This window comes from Microtus ochrogaster, chromosome 24 (assembly GCF_000317375.1).
Source record: "Microtus ochrogaster isolate Prairie Vole_2 chromosome 24, MicOch1.0, whole genome shotgun sequence".
Classification (NCBI taxonomy): Eukaryota; Metazoa; Chordata; class Mammalia; order Rodentia; family Cricetidae; genus Microtus; species Microtus ochrogaster.
The window spans coordinates 8,902,867-8,919,003 of NC_022024.1; the positions used below are offsets into that span (position 1 = coordinate 8,902,867).

Consider the following 16,137-nt stretch of genomic DNA (forward strand, 5'->3'; position numbering starts at 1 on the left):
CTGAGTAAATTGGGAGCATGGGGACCTTGGGGGAGGGTTAAAGAGGGGGGGTCGAGAGGCAGGGAGGGGAGCAGAGAAAAATGTAGAGCTCAATAAATATCAATAAAAAAAGAAAAAGATTAAGTTTGGGCTGGGAAGATGACTCAGTGGGTCTTTCAGGCTCTCTACTGCTGTGAAGAGACCATGACCACAGCTAAGGAAAGCATTTAATTGCAGCTTGCGTACAGTTTCAGAGGTTTAATTCCTTGTCATCATGGCAGGGAGCATGGCATAGCTGAGAGTTCTACATCCAAATCCAAAGGCAGCAAGAAGAGAGAGCCACTGGGCCTGTCGTGGGCTTTTGAAACCTCAGTGCCCACTCCCAGATACTTCTTTCAACAAGGCCACACCTCCTAATCTTCAAATAGTGCTTCTCCCTGGCCACTAAACATTCAAATATATAAGCCTATGGTGTTCATTTTTATTCAAACCACCATAGTGGCTAAAGCCTTGGCATGCAAGGACTTCATATGCCCAGTATGAATTTTCCTATGGTGAGATAAGAGGCAATGACTGAAAAATTGCCGGAAGCTAAACACTAGATAGTTAGCATGGACACATCACTACGCACAAGAAAGCATGTCTCAAGCAAGGGTCTCTGACCTCTAGAAATAAGACTTTTATTTTAGGTCACCAGCTTATAAAATATGACACAGTGACATATTAATTATGAAAACTTGACCAATAGTTTAGACTTGTTTCTGACTAGCTCTTAAAACTTAAAGTAACCTGTTTCTATTAATTTATATGCTGTGACCTAACTCATGGCTTTTGAACTCATCTCTGCATCTGAGTGGTGACTCCTGGCATCTCCATCCTTCTTCCCAGTGTCCTCTATACCTGGATATGCTGCCTAGCTGTTGGCCATTTACCCTTTTACTAAACCAATAACAGTAACACATCTTCACAGTGGACAAAAAGATTATTCTGCCGGGCGGTGGTGGCGCACGCCTTTAATCCCAGCACTCAGGAGGCAGAGGCAGGTGGATCTCTGTGAGTTCGAGGCCAGCCTGGTCTACAAGAGCTAGTTCCAGGACAGGAACCAAAAAGCTACAGAGAAACCCTGTCTCGAAAAATCCAAAAGCAACAAAAAGATTATTCTGCCGGGCGGTGGTGGCGCACGCCTTTAATCCCAGCACTCGGGAGGCAGAGGCAGGCGGATCTCTGTGAGTTCGAGGCCAGCCTGGTCTACAAGAGCTAGTTCCAGGACAGGAACCAAAAAGCTACAGAGAAACCCTGTCTCGAAAAATCCAAAAGCAGAAAAAAGAAAAAAAACAAAAAGATTATTCCACAAGAGACCTACACAAGTATATTGTGGCACACACATGCCCATACTGAAACACAAACACTCCTTTGTGTGCACATACACACATAAAGGTTTTAAAAAAAAAAAGGAAGGAAAGGAAAGATAAAGCTGCCGTCCTGAGATTTGCTTCTATTGTTATTTTGAGGGATTTAAAAAAGAGTTTTTTTAAAAAAATATTTATTAGCTGGGCGGTGGTGGCTCACACCTTTAATCTTAATCCCAGCACTCAGGAGCAGAGGCACTTGCATCTCTGTGAGTTTGAGGCCCCTGGTCTACAGAGCAAGTTCCAGGACAGCTATAGCTACACAGAGAAACCCTGTCTCTAAAAACAAAAAAACAAAGCAAAATAAAAAACCAAACTTATTTTATGTGTGTGAATGTTTTGCCTGAATATATGTCTGTGCATCATGTCCACAGAGGTCAAAAGAGGACATCAGATCTGGAGTTGTAGATAGTTGTGAGCCACCATATGTGTGCTGGGAATGAACCCAGGTTCTTGCCAGACCAACAAGTGCTCTTAATTAAGCTGAACCATTTTTAGCACACCCAGCAAAGGGTTTACATCTTTTCCCTTCTTTGATTATGTGTCACTTTCTTTTATTTAAGGACATTATTCATTTGCACATCAGCTGTCCATCTGACAAGGAGGAAGAAAAGTCCACAAAAGATGTCTCTGAAAAGGAAGACAAGGACAAAAGCAAAGAAAAGGTCCCAAGGAAGATGCTGTCCAGAGGTGAGGACTGTACCTCTCACCCAGCTTAGCACCTGAGCCACAGTGTGCTCTGTCTCTCTACATCTCAGTTTTTCAGGGGAAAGGTATTTTATTTTGTTTTTGTTTTGGGAGACTATAGTTCTTCCTTATTGCTGCCCAGGGGCTAGCCTCCAGCAGCACAGGGCTCAAAGGGAAATCCACAACACCTGCATGTACTAGGATTTTTTTTTATCTGAGAAGGGTTAAGGGAAAAAGACATTCACACTCTCTTAATGGTTTCCTTCTTTATTCTCTATTCTTCTATATTCTTTCTACTGTATACTTTTTTCTGTAGCGTACATACCTAACTTTTTCAAGCAATATAGGAATTACAATGTATTACCTTCTATTTTTCAAGTGAATGATTACAACAAATACAAGTTTAAAACTGCATGTTTTCCATATCCCTTAATATAATTAAACATTTTACCTAGTACAGGTGAAAAAGAAATTATCACAAGAACCCCTGCACCTTCATACCCAAGCAGCTTGTTATAGATTAACCTTGTAGGCAGACAAGATAGTCTTCTCAGTCAGGTCTTTTACTGGCAGACTGTGTTTTGCAGTTACATAGAAAGGGCCAATTACTTTATTACTTATCTTATAAGGAATCCTAAAGGAATCACAAATCTAAACTTTTATATATGAAAAAAAATTAGTCAGCTCTATTTTAAACCTTTAGGGTACATACCCACTCATCAGTAGGAGATTAAGAGCGGAAATGGGGATAAGGAATTAATCATCGCCTATGGTCATCAACAAATCTTTGCAAGAAAAGTACATCAGCTAGTAATAATTGGGCTGCTTTTTTCTTGTTCCCTGACTTTAACGAGTTCCTCACTCAACTATGTGCCTCTCTAAAACTTAGATTGTCTTCTTGGGTTTTTTTTTTTTAACCTCAAAACTATTTGACAAAAACATTTTAGTCTAATATTTCCTTTTCTTTTCTTTTTGAAATCCAGCTTCTTTTCTTAAAGATTAATTTATTATATATACAATATTCTGCCTGCATGTATGCCTGCAGGCCAGAAGAGGGCACCATATCTTATTACAAATGGTTGTGAGCCACCATGTGGTTGCTGGGAATTGAACTCAGGACCTCTGGAAGAGCAGCCAGCGCTCTTATCCTCTGAGCCATCTCTCCAGCCCTTAGTCTAATATTTTCAAGGCTTTGTTTCAGCTATCAATGCACTCCAAAAACTGTGAACACATCTCCCAACATTAAGGTTAAAAGAATTTAAGCTAGCTGGGCTACCAAGACTTAATTGTTTTTCTTTTCTTTTTTGGTTTTTCGAGACAGAGTTTTTCTGTAACTTTGGAGCCTATCCTGGAACTTGCTCTGTAGACCAGGCTGACCTCAAACTCATAGAGATCCTCTTGTTTCTGCCTCCCAAGATCTGAGATTAAAGACGTCTACCAACACCCGCACCCCCAGGCTTAGCTGTTTTTCTTAATCATTAACCTAAGCCACAGACTATACAGCTCCTCAACAGAAACTCGTGTGTTCTAGCTGTGTGGCACTTCCTTGTTTTATTTTTTATCATCAAAACTATTTAAACTAACATTATTATTATCAATTAAACAGTACAGTTTAAGAAGGAACCGTCTTCATAATAACCCACAGGTAAAAATGCCCAGTAGATCAGGATGTTTCCATGAGAAATACACTACACTGTAGGCAGTGGGTATCCCCCCACACCCATTCACACCATGCAGATACCAGAGAAAGACGGCAAACATGTAAAGGCACAGTAGAAGCAAAAGACATTCTGGAGTCTGTGGTCTCAGGGCCCTGCCTATCAGGGATTCACCACTTGGTGGGCTGACACCCTGAAGTCAGTTGCCACCTACCACTCCCCCTACTCGGCCACTGGCATTGGATTCACTGTGTAGACCAGGCTGGTCTTGAACTCATAGAGATCGGCCTGCCTCTGCCTCCCAGTGCTGAGTTAAAGATTCCTGACATCTTCAGTTTTTTTATTCAAAAATTACATTTATTTTGTGTGCATGGATGTTTTCTCTGAGTGTATATCTGTGCACCATGTGCACACTTGGTACCCAAGTAGGCTAGAAGAGGGTTCCAGTTCTTTAGGGTTAGATACAGAGAGTAATGAGCCACCATGTAGCACTGGAAATTAAACCCAGGTCATCTGGATGGGCATGCAGTGCTCTTAACTGTTGAGCTGTCTCTCCAGTTCCTTCTCTCTTAAATTTGAGCCAGGGTCTCATGTAGCTTAGCCTGGCCTATAACTTGCTCTGTGGATGAAGATGACCTTTAATTTATGATCTCTCTGCCTTTACTTCCTGGATCCTGGGATTATGGTATGTGCCACTATGCCTGGCTGTAATGTGGTGCTAGAGACAGAATTCATGGCTCTGCGTGCTGGGCAAGCACTCCACCACTGTACTAAACTCCAGTTATCTTTTACTTTTTATTTTGAGACAGAATCTCACCAAGTTTCCTTTGAACTTGGTGTGTAGTAGAGGCAGGCCTTGGGTTTTCCTGCCTCAGCCTCCTGAGCATCTACGATTACAAATCCACAATTTTTTCTTTTCATCGTGACACCTTGGCACCGACTAGTTTTACTGGCCCAGCAGTTCCTGCTAACTTGGTTGCTTGAGGGAGCAATTAACTAGGTTAATTAACCTCTATGCTCCTTTAATGAACTTGCCTCAGTTCTTACACAGAACAGAGATATACTCTGCTAGCATTGACACTACCCAGGATAAGGCAGCATTGTCAGTTGTGGTTTTGGTTATGCTCTGAGATAGATGACGGTACGGATAATCATGATAGCGGTCTTCCAGATAACCTTTACATGTTGGTTTGGGGGTGGCTGCAGTGTTTTGTTTGTTTAGATGCAGGGTCTCATGTAATTTGGGCTGGCCTGAACATCTAATCCTTCTGTCTTCATCTCCTGAGTACTGGGATTACCATACTCTATGTTAAGTTGTGCTCAGGATCAAATCCAGGGCTTTATATGTGTTAAAATGAGCCCTTTACCAACTACACCTCCAGCCCTGATAAATGTTTTATAATATAGATAAACTTCTACTTATTATTAGACTCTGGCTTTAAACTTTGGGGTGGTAGCAAAAAGACAGAGTCTATAAAAACTATCACATTTGTGATGCAGCAAATGGCTATGTGGGTAACAGTGTTTACAGTGCAGGTCAGTGTAGCATGAGGGGTCCTGTTTGCTTGTTTGTTGTTGGGGTTTTTGTCCTCCCACCAGGTACCCCCAGCTGTTTAGCCCCAAAGAAAATCACACAGGTCTCCGTAAATTATAAGCTGATTGGCCCATTAGCTGTAGCCTCACACTGGCTAACTCTCACATCTTGATTAACCCATTTTTCTGATCTATGTTAGCCATGTGGCTCTGTACCTTTTTTAGTGGGACAGATCATATCCTGCTGCTTCGGTGGTCTGGGCAGGAGTGGGAGGAATCAACTTCCTCCTTCCCGAAATTCTCCTGTTCTCATTACATCATTTCTACTTCCTGTCTGGTTTTCCTGCCTATATTTCCTGCCTGGCCAATCACCGTTTATTTATAACATGATTGACAGAATACAGACAATTCTCTCACACCAGGTCAGCCCTGGAATCCACCTAGAGTGTAAAGGAGAAGGCGCTAGAGTTGCGCTCTGATCCCTGTGCCGTGGTGTGTCTACTTGCGGGCACACACTGTTCAAGGTTTTGAAGAATTATATTTAACAAGTAAATCAAGCAACCTTGGGCTTAAAAAATCACCTATATTGGACAAAGTCCCTGAGAGTTTGGAAAATTCAACTATGACTGCTCTTACCTGTAATTTGTTTGTAGTAGGTAGAATAAAACCTATTTTATTTTGGTCAGGACATTTGACAAATATTTATTAATGTTAATGTAATATTGATGTAATACTCTAACCCAAATTTTTCCATTCTTCATTTTGTTGTAATAGGAGCTTTTTTTTGGGGGGGGTATATTTATGTGTACATGTTCGCATATGTAGAAGCCAGTGGTTGAACTCAGGTGTTTTCTTCTATTGCCCTCTACCTTATTTTACTTTTTTTTACACATTTCTGTGTTTATTAATTGTGTGTGTGATGTATGTGTAGAAGTCAGGGACACCTTTCAGGAGTTAGTTCTCTCTTTCCACTGTTTACCTTCTGGCAATCAAGTCCAGATTACCAGCTATGGCAGTAAGCGCCTTTACCACTGAGCCATAACTAGTCGCTCCACCTTATAGTTTGAAACAGTCTCTACACTGAACCTAGAACTGATTTAGGCAAATTGGCTAGCCAGTGAGTTCCACAGGCTCACCTATCTTCATTGTCTGTCCCAGCGCCGCTCTTATGTGGGTGTTGGGATCTGCAGTATATCCACTGAGCTGTTTCCCTAGCCCATGATTTCTCCCCTTTTTTGCAATACTTGGAATTGAACCTAGGACCCTACACATTCTAGATAAGTGCTTTATCACAGCCCAAAACATGATAGGAACTGTCACAGAGCTAGTAGTAAACATTATTCAAGATTTAATGCTGTGAGCTTGAAGTTTGATTTTGGTTTCCTGTTCTTGGAATTTCTGTTTAGACATTGGCTTTTATTTGAAATTAGATACCATGCAAGCAGTTTCATTTCTTTTACATTTCTCTTGTTGTGGTGACTCTAGACTCCAGCCAAGAATATACGGACTCCACTGGAATAGATCTACATGAATTTCTTGTGAATACACTGAAAAAGAACCCAAGGTAATAACATGATTGATGTGAGGGGGAAAGGGATAGGGTAGGAATTGCAGAGCCCTTTCAAGTCAAGCAGCTTTTCAGCACTTCTCTATTACTAGAATATAGAATGTTCATCTTTTCTTAATTCTTCTAAAATATAGTTTTATATTTTGAAGGATTCAGAATACTCACATTGAGATTTCTGTGTTTTGAAGAGTTGAAAAAAATTTTAAGAAGAGTACAATGACTAAGAAATTTGAAGACTTGAGTGTTTACTAGTTAAAAATCCCAAAGGAAGCCGGGCAGTGGTGGCGCACGCCTTTAATCCCAGCACTTGGGAGGCAGAGGCAGGCAGATCTCTGTGAGTTCGAGACCAGCCTGGTCTACAGAGCTAGTTCCAGGACAGGCTCCAAAACCACAGAGAAACCCTGTCTCGAAAAAACAAAAAAAGAAAAAAAATCCCAAAGGAGTGAGCTAGTTGATTTGTACATAAACAAAACCATAACTGTTTTAAACCCTAAATAACTGGGTGGGGTATAGAATAATGCCTATATTTGCGAGCACAAATTATGTGTTTATATGAGTATGCTGCTAATAATTAGATTACTGATGTGAGTGACAGAGTACTTGGATAGGAAAGACCTAGAAAGTGTGTATTTGAGCTGTGTTCTCTACAGAACATTGGGCAGTTGAGGGAGGCTCTTCAGCCTCCGTGCTATGGCCATTGTTAGAGTTTGGATAGACCCCTCGGTTTTTGTGATGAACAAGTTGATTTTCAGTCCCTCCTTTAAATATCTATGGGAGAGCTCTTTGTTTGTTGTTTGTTTGTTTTAATCTTGTTTAAACAGGGACAGAATGATGCTGCTAAAATTAGAACAGGAGATTCTGGAGTTTATCAGTGACAACAAGTAAGTCGCCTTTATGGAATATACATTATAGGTGGGAGGGGACATTGGAAAAGAAGCTATGTACTGCTTTAGTAGAAGCAGTCTGAATGGGTTAAACAGCATGTGTATAAAAGCAGGTGAGGTTTTTATCATTTATATAAATTTGAGTCAAAAAACATTCCTGTTGTTTTTAGCAGCTAGGAATGGTCACAGCTCTCACTCCACTTCTCCCATTCCCTTTGACTAACAGCATCAGGTGGTGGCAGTCAGGCCATAGGAGGGGTCAGCCCAGGGTGGGAAGGGGTAGGATTACTAGAGACTGGGGCAGAATAATACTGAGAGAGACTTTTTGTTCTCACAAACTAAATATCTGTTTTTTGTATGTCTGGTTCTCCTTTAAAAAATTCTGTACTCCAAACAAAACAAAACAAAACAAAAAAAGGCCAGGCAGTGGTGGCACACGACTTTAATCCCAGCACTTGGGAGGCAGAGGCAGGCAGATCTCTGTGAGTTTGAGGCTAGCCTGGTCTACAAAGTGAGTTCCAGGGCAGCTAGGACTGTTAAACAGAGAAACCCTGTCTCGGGAAAAAAAAATCTACTCTAGACACTGTTGAGGAAAATTAGTTGCCTTCTCCTGTTATCTTTTATTTTTTATCCCCGGTACCCCTTCAGTAACCAGTTCAAGAAGTTCCCTCAGATGACCTCCTATCACCGGATGCTATTACACCGGGTGGCTGCCTATTTTGGGATGGACCATAATGTTGATCAAACTGGGAAAGCTGTCATCATCAACAAAACCAGCAACATGAGAATGTAAGGGAGAAACTGTGGACTGGGAAGATTTCCATGGGACAGCTGCTATGATAGAAGTGGAAGATAGAACCCAGGTGTCTCCTCCAGGGAGGGAAGGGTGTTTCATTGATTCCTGCTTTCTGTGAGGTCTTAAAGACAGGTTCTGATTAGACAGGACAGACACAGCTGTGAATGAAGCGTTGTTATACACAGAGAGTGGGCATCATGTAGTGGTGCCCACCTGCCATCCTGGTACTCAGGAAAGGTGGGGGGCAGACAGATCAGCACTCCAGGAGCAGATTACAGGAGATGCTGTCTCTGAAAAAGGTGATGGGGGAGAGAAGAGATTACACACAAAGATTCTTTTAAACCTTCATGTGACTTTTTGGATTCCTGACACCAAAAATCCTCTGAGTAGAGGATATGGAATTTAGAGAGCTGTGCCTAGGGGCTCTCCTCCTAATGTAAAGGTCTTTTTCTCCTTTCTTCCCCACTTCAGCCCTGAACAGAGGTTCTCAGAACACATAAAAGACGAGAAGAACACAGAATTTCAACAGAGGTTCATTCTCAAGAGAGATGACGCCAGTGTGGACCGAGATGATAACCAGGTGAAGAATGGAAAGGGTGGGCCTAAAGAGACTGCAGTAAGAGAAACTGGGAAGGGAGGAGGGTGGGGGAGTGGAGAAAATTGAGAATGTCTTAGAATGGAAACATATGTAGAGCTGTTATCTGGAGTTGGTTTTGGCTCTCCCCTGAAGATCTGACTACAGTTGTTGAGCGCACGCCACCCTTGTAGCCCCAGAGAGACATGGTGCTTAGGTTTGCTGAGTGATCTCATTTGGCCTACAATTCTTTAGGTCTGCCACTAACTTCTAACTACATTTCATTTTGTACAAAATAAGGCCCCTCTCCATGTCAGCCTTGATCTAGCTGATTTCAGTGTCGTCTCCCCCGACCCCCAGCACCTCCACTTGACCCCTAGACTTTACATAGAGAGCTACCAAAAGCTACTTTATCCCATTTTCATTCTTATTCTAGCTGAGGACTAGCCTTGAACTGGCAAAGTTATGATCTAATTTAATCAGTTATAAAGGTATATCTGATTCCTTTGGCAAACTCCTTAATCTTTTTCCCACCTCGTACCAAGGTGAGTTAACTTGACTTTCCGTGCTGGGAACTCAGGTCCCTTTGTGGTACACTCCTGTGGAACTAAGAAATTAACAAACTGTCCTATCCCTTCATTTGTGGGAGGTCTGGCTGCTGCTCTGACCTCTACCCCCGGAGATAGCAAATGATCAAGGATTAGTTTTCCTAGCTAAATGGGAAGTTCAGAGTTATCCTGCATCTGCTTGGACTCCAAAGGGGAATTGATTTGAAGAGTATGGTTGGGTAGAGCCAATATGCTCTAAGGGTTAGCAACTCTATAACAATGTCTTACTTCTAGAGTCAAAATTCATTTTCTTGAAATATTACATGGTCTTGAAACCAGTACCTTTCTTGCTTGCTTGACTATGAAAGGGAGGCCTTTTAATAAAGGTGTCATTATCTAATGGGGACAAACATGCTGGGTCTGATTGAAAGCAAAGAAAACTACAAAAAGACAAATTTTTGTAAAACAAGAAAGAGCCTTTCCATCCTGATGCCCTTCTCTACATTTTCCCAAACCCTTTCCCTGGATCAGGAAGTGTTCAGGCCTAGAGGCACATTGGAATGGAAGGTGATCTGTTCTGTTGTGAACTTTTCATTTCACAGCTTCAAGCTTTGTCTGTAGTAGAGTAGATTCTGTGTGCTTTCTGATTGTGGTATTAGTAAAAACGTAATATTGCTATTTTCCCCTGAGCTGGGCTTTGCTTTAAACATATATATGTTATCTCTTTTGATCCTTTCCACAACCCAGTGTAAGTGGGGTTATTAACCCCACTTTACACATAAAAATACTGAGTCTGAGATTCTAAGTTCCTTGCCTGAAGTCACTTTACTGGGAGTCAGCAGAGCTGGGGTTTACCTTGACGCCCCATTATGTTTTCTACTCCACCACTGGCTTATCAGTGCTAGAGGCTCAGCACTGTTGAGGGTCTCTGTCTTCCTGTAATTGAGCTGATGAAAGATGGTTAGTGGGCTGTAGGTCTAAAGAGTGATGAGGACTGTATCTAATCAGAGGCAAGACTTCGGAAGTCTTGGATTGCCTTTGGAAACTGGGAATGACAGTATCAGCCTGGAGCAGTGGGTCTTAGATCTGACTGCAGGTCAGAGCTATCTGCAGTGTGCTGACAGTGGCTCTGTGAGTTCCCTCTCAGAACGCCTTGCTTTTGCAGTCACTGTAGCGAAGGGTTCTCCATACATCCCCCCGCCCCCCAGTGTTCACAGTAGCAGTTGAAGAGGAGAAGCAGTGCTGGGAAGCAAGGTGATGGCTAGCTGGAAGTAGTCATCTGCCCATGAGACATTCCTGTTGCTCACCTCACTGTCTGTCAGAGAACATGAAGTCTGTGTGCTCCATTTCCTTCCGTACCCTGTCTGACTCCTCCTCTCTTTTCACTGTACTCATTAATCTCTTTCTCTGCTCGTTTCTTTCCGTTTTGTTCTCCTTCTCCTGTGTTGCTCTGTTCTCTTTGTTCTTTTGTTTCTGTAATTTCTGTCTCTTCAACTCCCTTCAATAGCTATAATTAAGGTGACAAAAATATGTAGTCTTTTAGATTAGCTCCACCCCTGATATTTAATGTCTAAGACCCTCTTTGCTAAGTCATGTTTGACTTGGGTTGCTAGGACATGGCATTAGGGACAAAAGACGGGGTCCTATTGAGTGTTAGTTCTGTGAACCTCCTCTACATTCAGCTTTGGTAAACACTTATTTCTTTGCCCTCTTCAGCTTCCTTCTTTCCCTTACTTGCCCTCTAAAGAACGGTTGTTTTTTTTCCCAGGGCTGTTGTCTTCATCTTTACTGACTGAACAGTACTTGATTACTCCAGGGAAGCAACCCAACCCTTATAAATAGTTGTTGTTCTTGGTATGTGGGGTGGGCGGGGTGTGGCAAGTCCTCTACCATCCAGAAAAGCTGATCTCCCAAACTGCATGGTCAGATGTACCCAGTGAAACCTGTTCAGGACTGGAAATTTCATTTCTTTATTTTCCATTTTTTTGATGGCAACTATAAACTTTCCCGGTTTCTCTTCCTTGCTGGTGTGCAGTGAGCTTGCAGTACGAGGAGAACTTAACTAGCTTAATTCTGCTCATCGATCTAGATCAGAGTTCCATTGCAGGATGGAAGGAGGAGCAAGTCAATAGAAGAGAGAGAGGAGGAATATCAAAGGGTCCGAGAGAGAATATTTGCCCGAGAGGTAAGTGTAGCTTCTGAGAGTTGTCAGATCCTAGCTCTTAGCTCTAACCTTGGAACTGTGAATGGGATGAACCCACCATAAATGTTATTGGCTCTTTGTATTTCTTTTCCTTTTTCTTTTTTTTTTTCTTTTTTTTTTTAAACCAACATCAGTCAGTCCCAGATTTGACCTCTAACCCTGAATGTGGCTTATTGGGAAGCTACAGGTTTTTATTTGTATTTTGGAATACATTTTGCTGTATGGTATCCAAAGAGAACCGAAACTTGGAGTGGCTGAATTTGGTAAATATAACTAGACCAGAAAGAGAAATGCCTTCGGCAGAGCTGATGATGAAAGGACCTAAGTCTTGGCTAGCATGGCCTTCTCCAGCTTGCCTTGTAGATTCCCATTGTCTGTTCTGCACATCTTTGTTTCTCAGTAGAAGACTCAGCATCCATACAGGCTCGACACCCATCTTGTTTAGCCAGCTTGTTTCTAGGCTGTGTTGATGCTTTAGTAAAGTGCTCTTCTGGCATCATCCTCTACAGACCCCATATCCCCATGCACAGGGTACTCTTGCTCCCTCTGGTACTGCTTGAATGGGGAGTCTCCTTCTTCCGTTATTTCTTACCTTGTTCCTAGAAAACGAAGGGTTCCATAGTCCAAAGGGCAGCATCACCGAGTCTAGATAGCTTTGTTTTTAAGAACGTGGGCCATTTCAGATGCACTTGTTACCCCTGTATCTGGTTACCTTTGCCTGTTAGTCTAAGAGATGTATAGCTTGTTTCAGGAAAGGGTTTAGATGAGCAGCAGGTAAACAGATCTCCAGAACATGTGGATCCAGATAGGAAAACATCTTACTGTCAGAGTAGCAACAAAGGAAGTCAAATCATGTGGATGAACACTGTTCCCTCCCACTCCTCTGTCTTCTTCTCTCATCAAAACACCCCTCCCATTTTTATATCACACACAAACACACACAAAACAACGTGTGTGTGTCTTTTCATCATCACCTCACTCAGAAAAATATCGTCTCCAACTAAACTCCTGAACTCCCGTGTGTTTGATCCATTATCTAGAGAGAGCCAAGTACTTTTACGAATCCTTCCTAGAAAGTGACACACAACAAGCTTTCTGGCCTAGAATTCAAGAAGCAACTTCTTACCTTCTATTATGTAGACTTCCATTCTGAGTAGGAAAGGCTGCCCTCCAAATTAACCCTACTCAGAGAGTTCATATATCACCTGCAAACCATGTGGGTGGAATGAGAGATGTCATGGTTATGACCAGGATGACCCTAAACTGTGAATAGAAATACTTACGTAGTAAGCATTAGCTTTTAGGCACTATTCTTAGCATTTTATGTAGGTGAATTCACATCTTTACAGTAGGTCTATTATTTTAAATATTTTTCTTATTTTATAAATAAAACACAGAGAGGTTTGGTAACAACCTCTTAAACATTGCTAGGTAGACAGTCTGGCTCCAGAGTCCGTGTTCATAACCTAATAGGAGCTACCTCTTGCTAGCTCGCTCTACTCTGGGGTCTTCAGAAGTGCCAGCAACGACAGCCTAGCTATCTGCATCCTCACTGACACATGGGAAATGGCTGCCTCACTGTGTCAAGCCCTTTGCAAAACCCTATGATTTGAAAGCACAGACAACTTTTTTAGGGCATTGGGGCTACTTATCAACCACAGTGGAACACATCTACCTACAGCCATTAGGAAGGCAGAGTTAGCTCTTCTCTCCTTTTCCCTCCTGATTTCTAGTTGCTCAAGCCTCTGCTAACACATGTATTCTTTGTTAAATCCTCGTGGGTTTATCACTTTCGTTTCAGTACTTCCTAGCTCTTGTAGTAGAGGCCTCGAATCTCAGAAGATCTAGAGGAGGAGAAATGGCCAAAGCCCACCATCCTCCAAAGATTCCATGTGGAGAGGAACCCTCCTGGGCAGAGGGAGTGATTGAGGGTAGAGTGAGGACAAGGAGGCAGGCCCAGAACGGGAAGTGCCAAGAAGGGTGTTCGGATGGAAATGCTGCTGCTGCAGCCTTCTCTAGAGCCTGATCTGTGTCTTGGGAAAGCTGCCCAATGGAGGAGTCTCTGCTCTGTGCAGAGCCCACACGCTCAACCGCTGGATGCTCTTGGTGCCTTCTTCGAAGGTTTGGAAGTCCACCACAGTGCTCACCTCACTCAGCTCAGTGGCTTTATCAGAAAAAGTGATTCCGGTGGGATGGCTTCAGACTTCTAATGTCCTCATTTTTTCTAGGCTCTAAACAGTATCTGCTGCCCCAGTATCTCACCCATAATGGGGCTCAAGTCAGAGAGCCTTTTATTTTGGGCAAATCAAAAGGGCAGAAAGACAACAGCCACTGAGATTAATTTCCAAAAAAACGAAGTTTCCTTCTTGTGTCTCCCTTCCTTTGAACATTCTTAAAATACAGTATGTTGATTATTATAGTCAGTTCACTAATGTAGAGGTTTAAAAAAAAAAGAAATAATTAGGTTTGTAACTTTCCCCTTCCTCCTCTCCATGCTCCCTTTATCAACCCTCATTTTAAACATTGTGGAAAGGCTAAAAATGCCAAGTGTTTTCACAGGAAAGGTGAGGAGTCAGGCTCGGGTAAGGCGGTCGGTTACCCTAGCCTTGCTCCCTCTCTCCCTGTTGGGGTGAGAGCTTTGGTTTGAAGATTGTGGGTATTGATAGCATCATGGACATCCTTTTCTGTTATGCCTTATTATTTTCTTATGAGTTATTTTCCATTTTCTCCCTCACCTAGACTGGCCAGAATGGATATCTAAGTGATATCAGGTTAGTACCATTCACATGTTCTCTCTTATCGCTCAGCTTTATCAGTGGGGTTCAGAGAATCCTATAATGATGCTGTTTTTGTTTTGTTTGTTTTGTTTTGGTGTTAACCAGCAGACTCTGCAAAGAAGCCTTTTCTTCTAGCTCTCACAAGAGAAGGCAGATTTTTAGGTACCTGTGTGTGATCTATATCTCTCCTTTTTAATTTTAACTTGTTTTGCTGTAATCTTTTCAGTGTAGTGAGTGGTTTTGCTCCGTGCATGGCTGCTTGTAGAATAATTAAATTTGTGGATTTTGCTTTACTGGATTTCTTTTTCCCTTGGGGGAAAGGCTTCTTCTCAGTGACCTTACTGTTGTCAGTTTCATTGAGTCCTGAGAGGTGGTGTTAGGGACAGCTAGTTGTGTCTGAGACAGGTAGGTACCATATCCTCCCTCAGATTGGCTGGAATTGGACATTTTTAAAAAGATTCTGACATACACCTATTGTAAGGTAATAGAATAAGTGTCTGCTGACCACCTTTGCTCTTCTAGGGAAGATGTGGACAGCTGCTATCTGAACCTACACTAGGGAATAGTTTTATCTCCGGAAAGATAATATGTACACATAAACAAATACATATGTGAATGTCTCTTTATGTAGTTTTCTCTTTGAGACAATAATAAGCAGAAGATGACCGCAGAAAAGATAGGTATCTGACTCTGTAACTCAGTACTCTTTCTAAAGGGTTTCTCCATATATAAATCCTAAGTATCAAAGGAAACCAAAATATGTCTCATTTCTAAGGCTTTAGTTGTGCTGTCCTTACTGACATTTCTAAAGCTAGTTAAACTGAGATGCTCAGTGGTCGCCTGTGTAACAGAAGACCTGAAGTCGTTTCCCAGCACTCACGTCTCCAAGGGACCGGATGCCCTCTGGTCTCCACAGGTACTTTCATTCATGTGCACCTACACACACACAAAGACACACACATACACATAAGTAAAATAATCTTAAAAAGAAGAGGAGGAAAAAGAGATTGGGACAATGAAATTTCCCACCCTTGAGATAAAGAATTTCCATATTTTTGAACTTTTTTTTTTAAAGATTTATTTTATGTGTATGGGTATTTTGCATGCATGTGTGTCTATGTGCCACGTACATGCAGTGCCTACAGAGGCCAGAAGAGGGCATCAGATTCCCCTGAAAAAAGTCACAGACAGTTGTGAGACCGCCATTTGAGTCCTGGGAATCAAACCCAGGTCCTTTGTGAGAGCAACCAGTGCTCTTAACCACTGAGCATCTCTCCAGCCCCTCTGATCTTTTTTATTTCTGGATAGTACCACCCTGAGGTCCATCTGACAACCAGAGGCAGAGTGAGCTTTGCATTATTAATGGGACCAAAGATAAGTAGAGTTCTCAAATTTAAAAAAATGAAAATTCTGCTTGATAGTATACACTTTGTGGTCGTAATCATCCCAGAGTGCCTATAATAGTCTTTTTTTTTTTTTTTTTTTTTTCAGTTTTACTTATAAGAAAAGAGTAGTTGGGTAT

The 16,137-nt window shown here is 42.0% G+C and overlaps 1 protein-coding gene across 15 annotated transcripts in view; it reads left to right on the forward strand.

Annotated features, from left to right (window-relative positions):
• The window catches only part of R3hdm2 (R3H domain containing 2), a 119,032-nt gene that overhangs the window by 74,711 nt on the left and 28,184 nt on the right, over positions 1-16,137 (forward strand). For 5 of the 15 annotated variants that reach the window (XM_026784610.1, XM_026784609.1, XM_026784613.1 and 2 more), the window contains 8 exons: positions 1,952-2,078; positions 6,752-6,830; positions 7,655-7,714; positions 8,366-8,506; positions 8,985-9,093; positions 11,725-11,820; positions 14,578-14,609; positions 14,721-14,777. In XM_026784610.1, coding sequence (XP_026640411.1) covers positions 1,952-2,078; positions 6,752-6,830; positions 7,655-7,714; positions 8,366-8,506; positions 8,985-9,093; positions 11,725-11,820; positions 14,578-14,609; positions 14,721-14,777 — 701 coding nt within the window. The remainder of the gene's footprint in view (positions 1-1,951; positions 2,079-6,751; positions 6,831-7,654; positions 7,715-8,365; positions 8,507-8,984; positions 9,094-11,724; positions 11,821-14,577; positions 14,610-14,720; positions 14,778-16,137) is intronic. The other 10 variants (XM_005357995.3, XM_005358000.3, XM_005357998.3 and 7 more) reach the window with 6 other exon arrangements.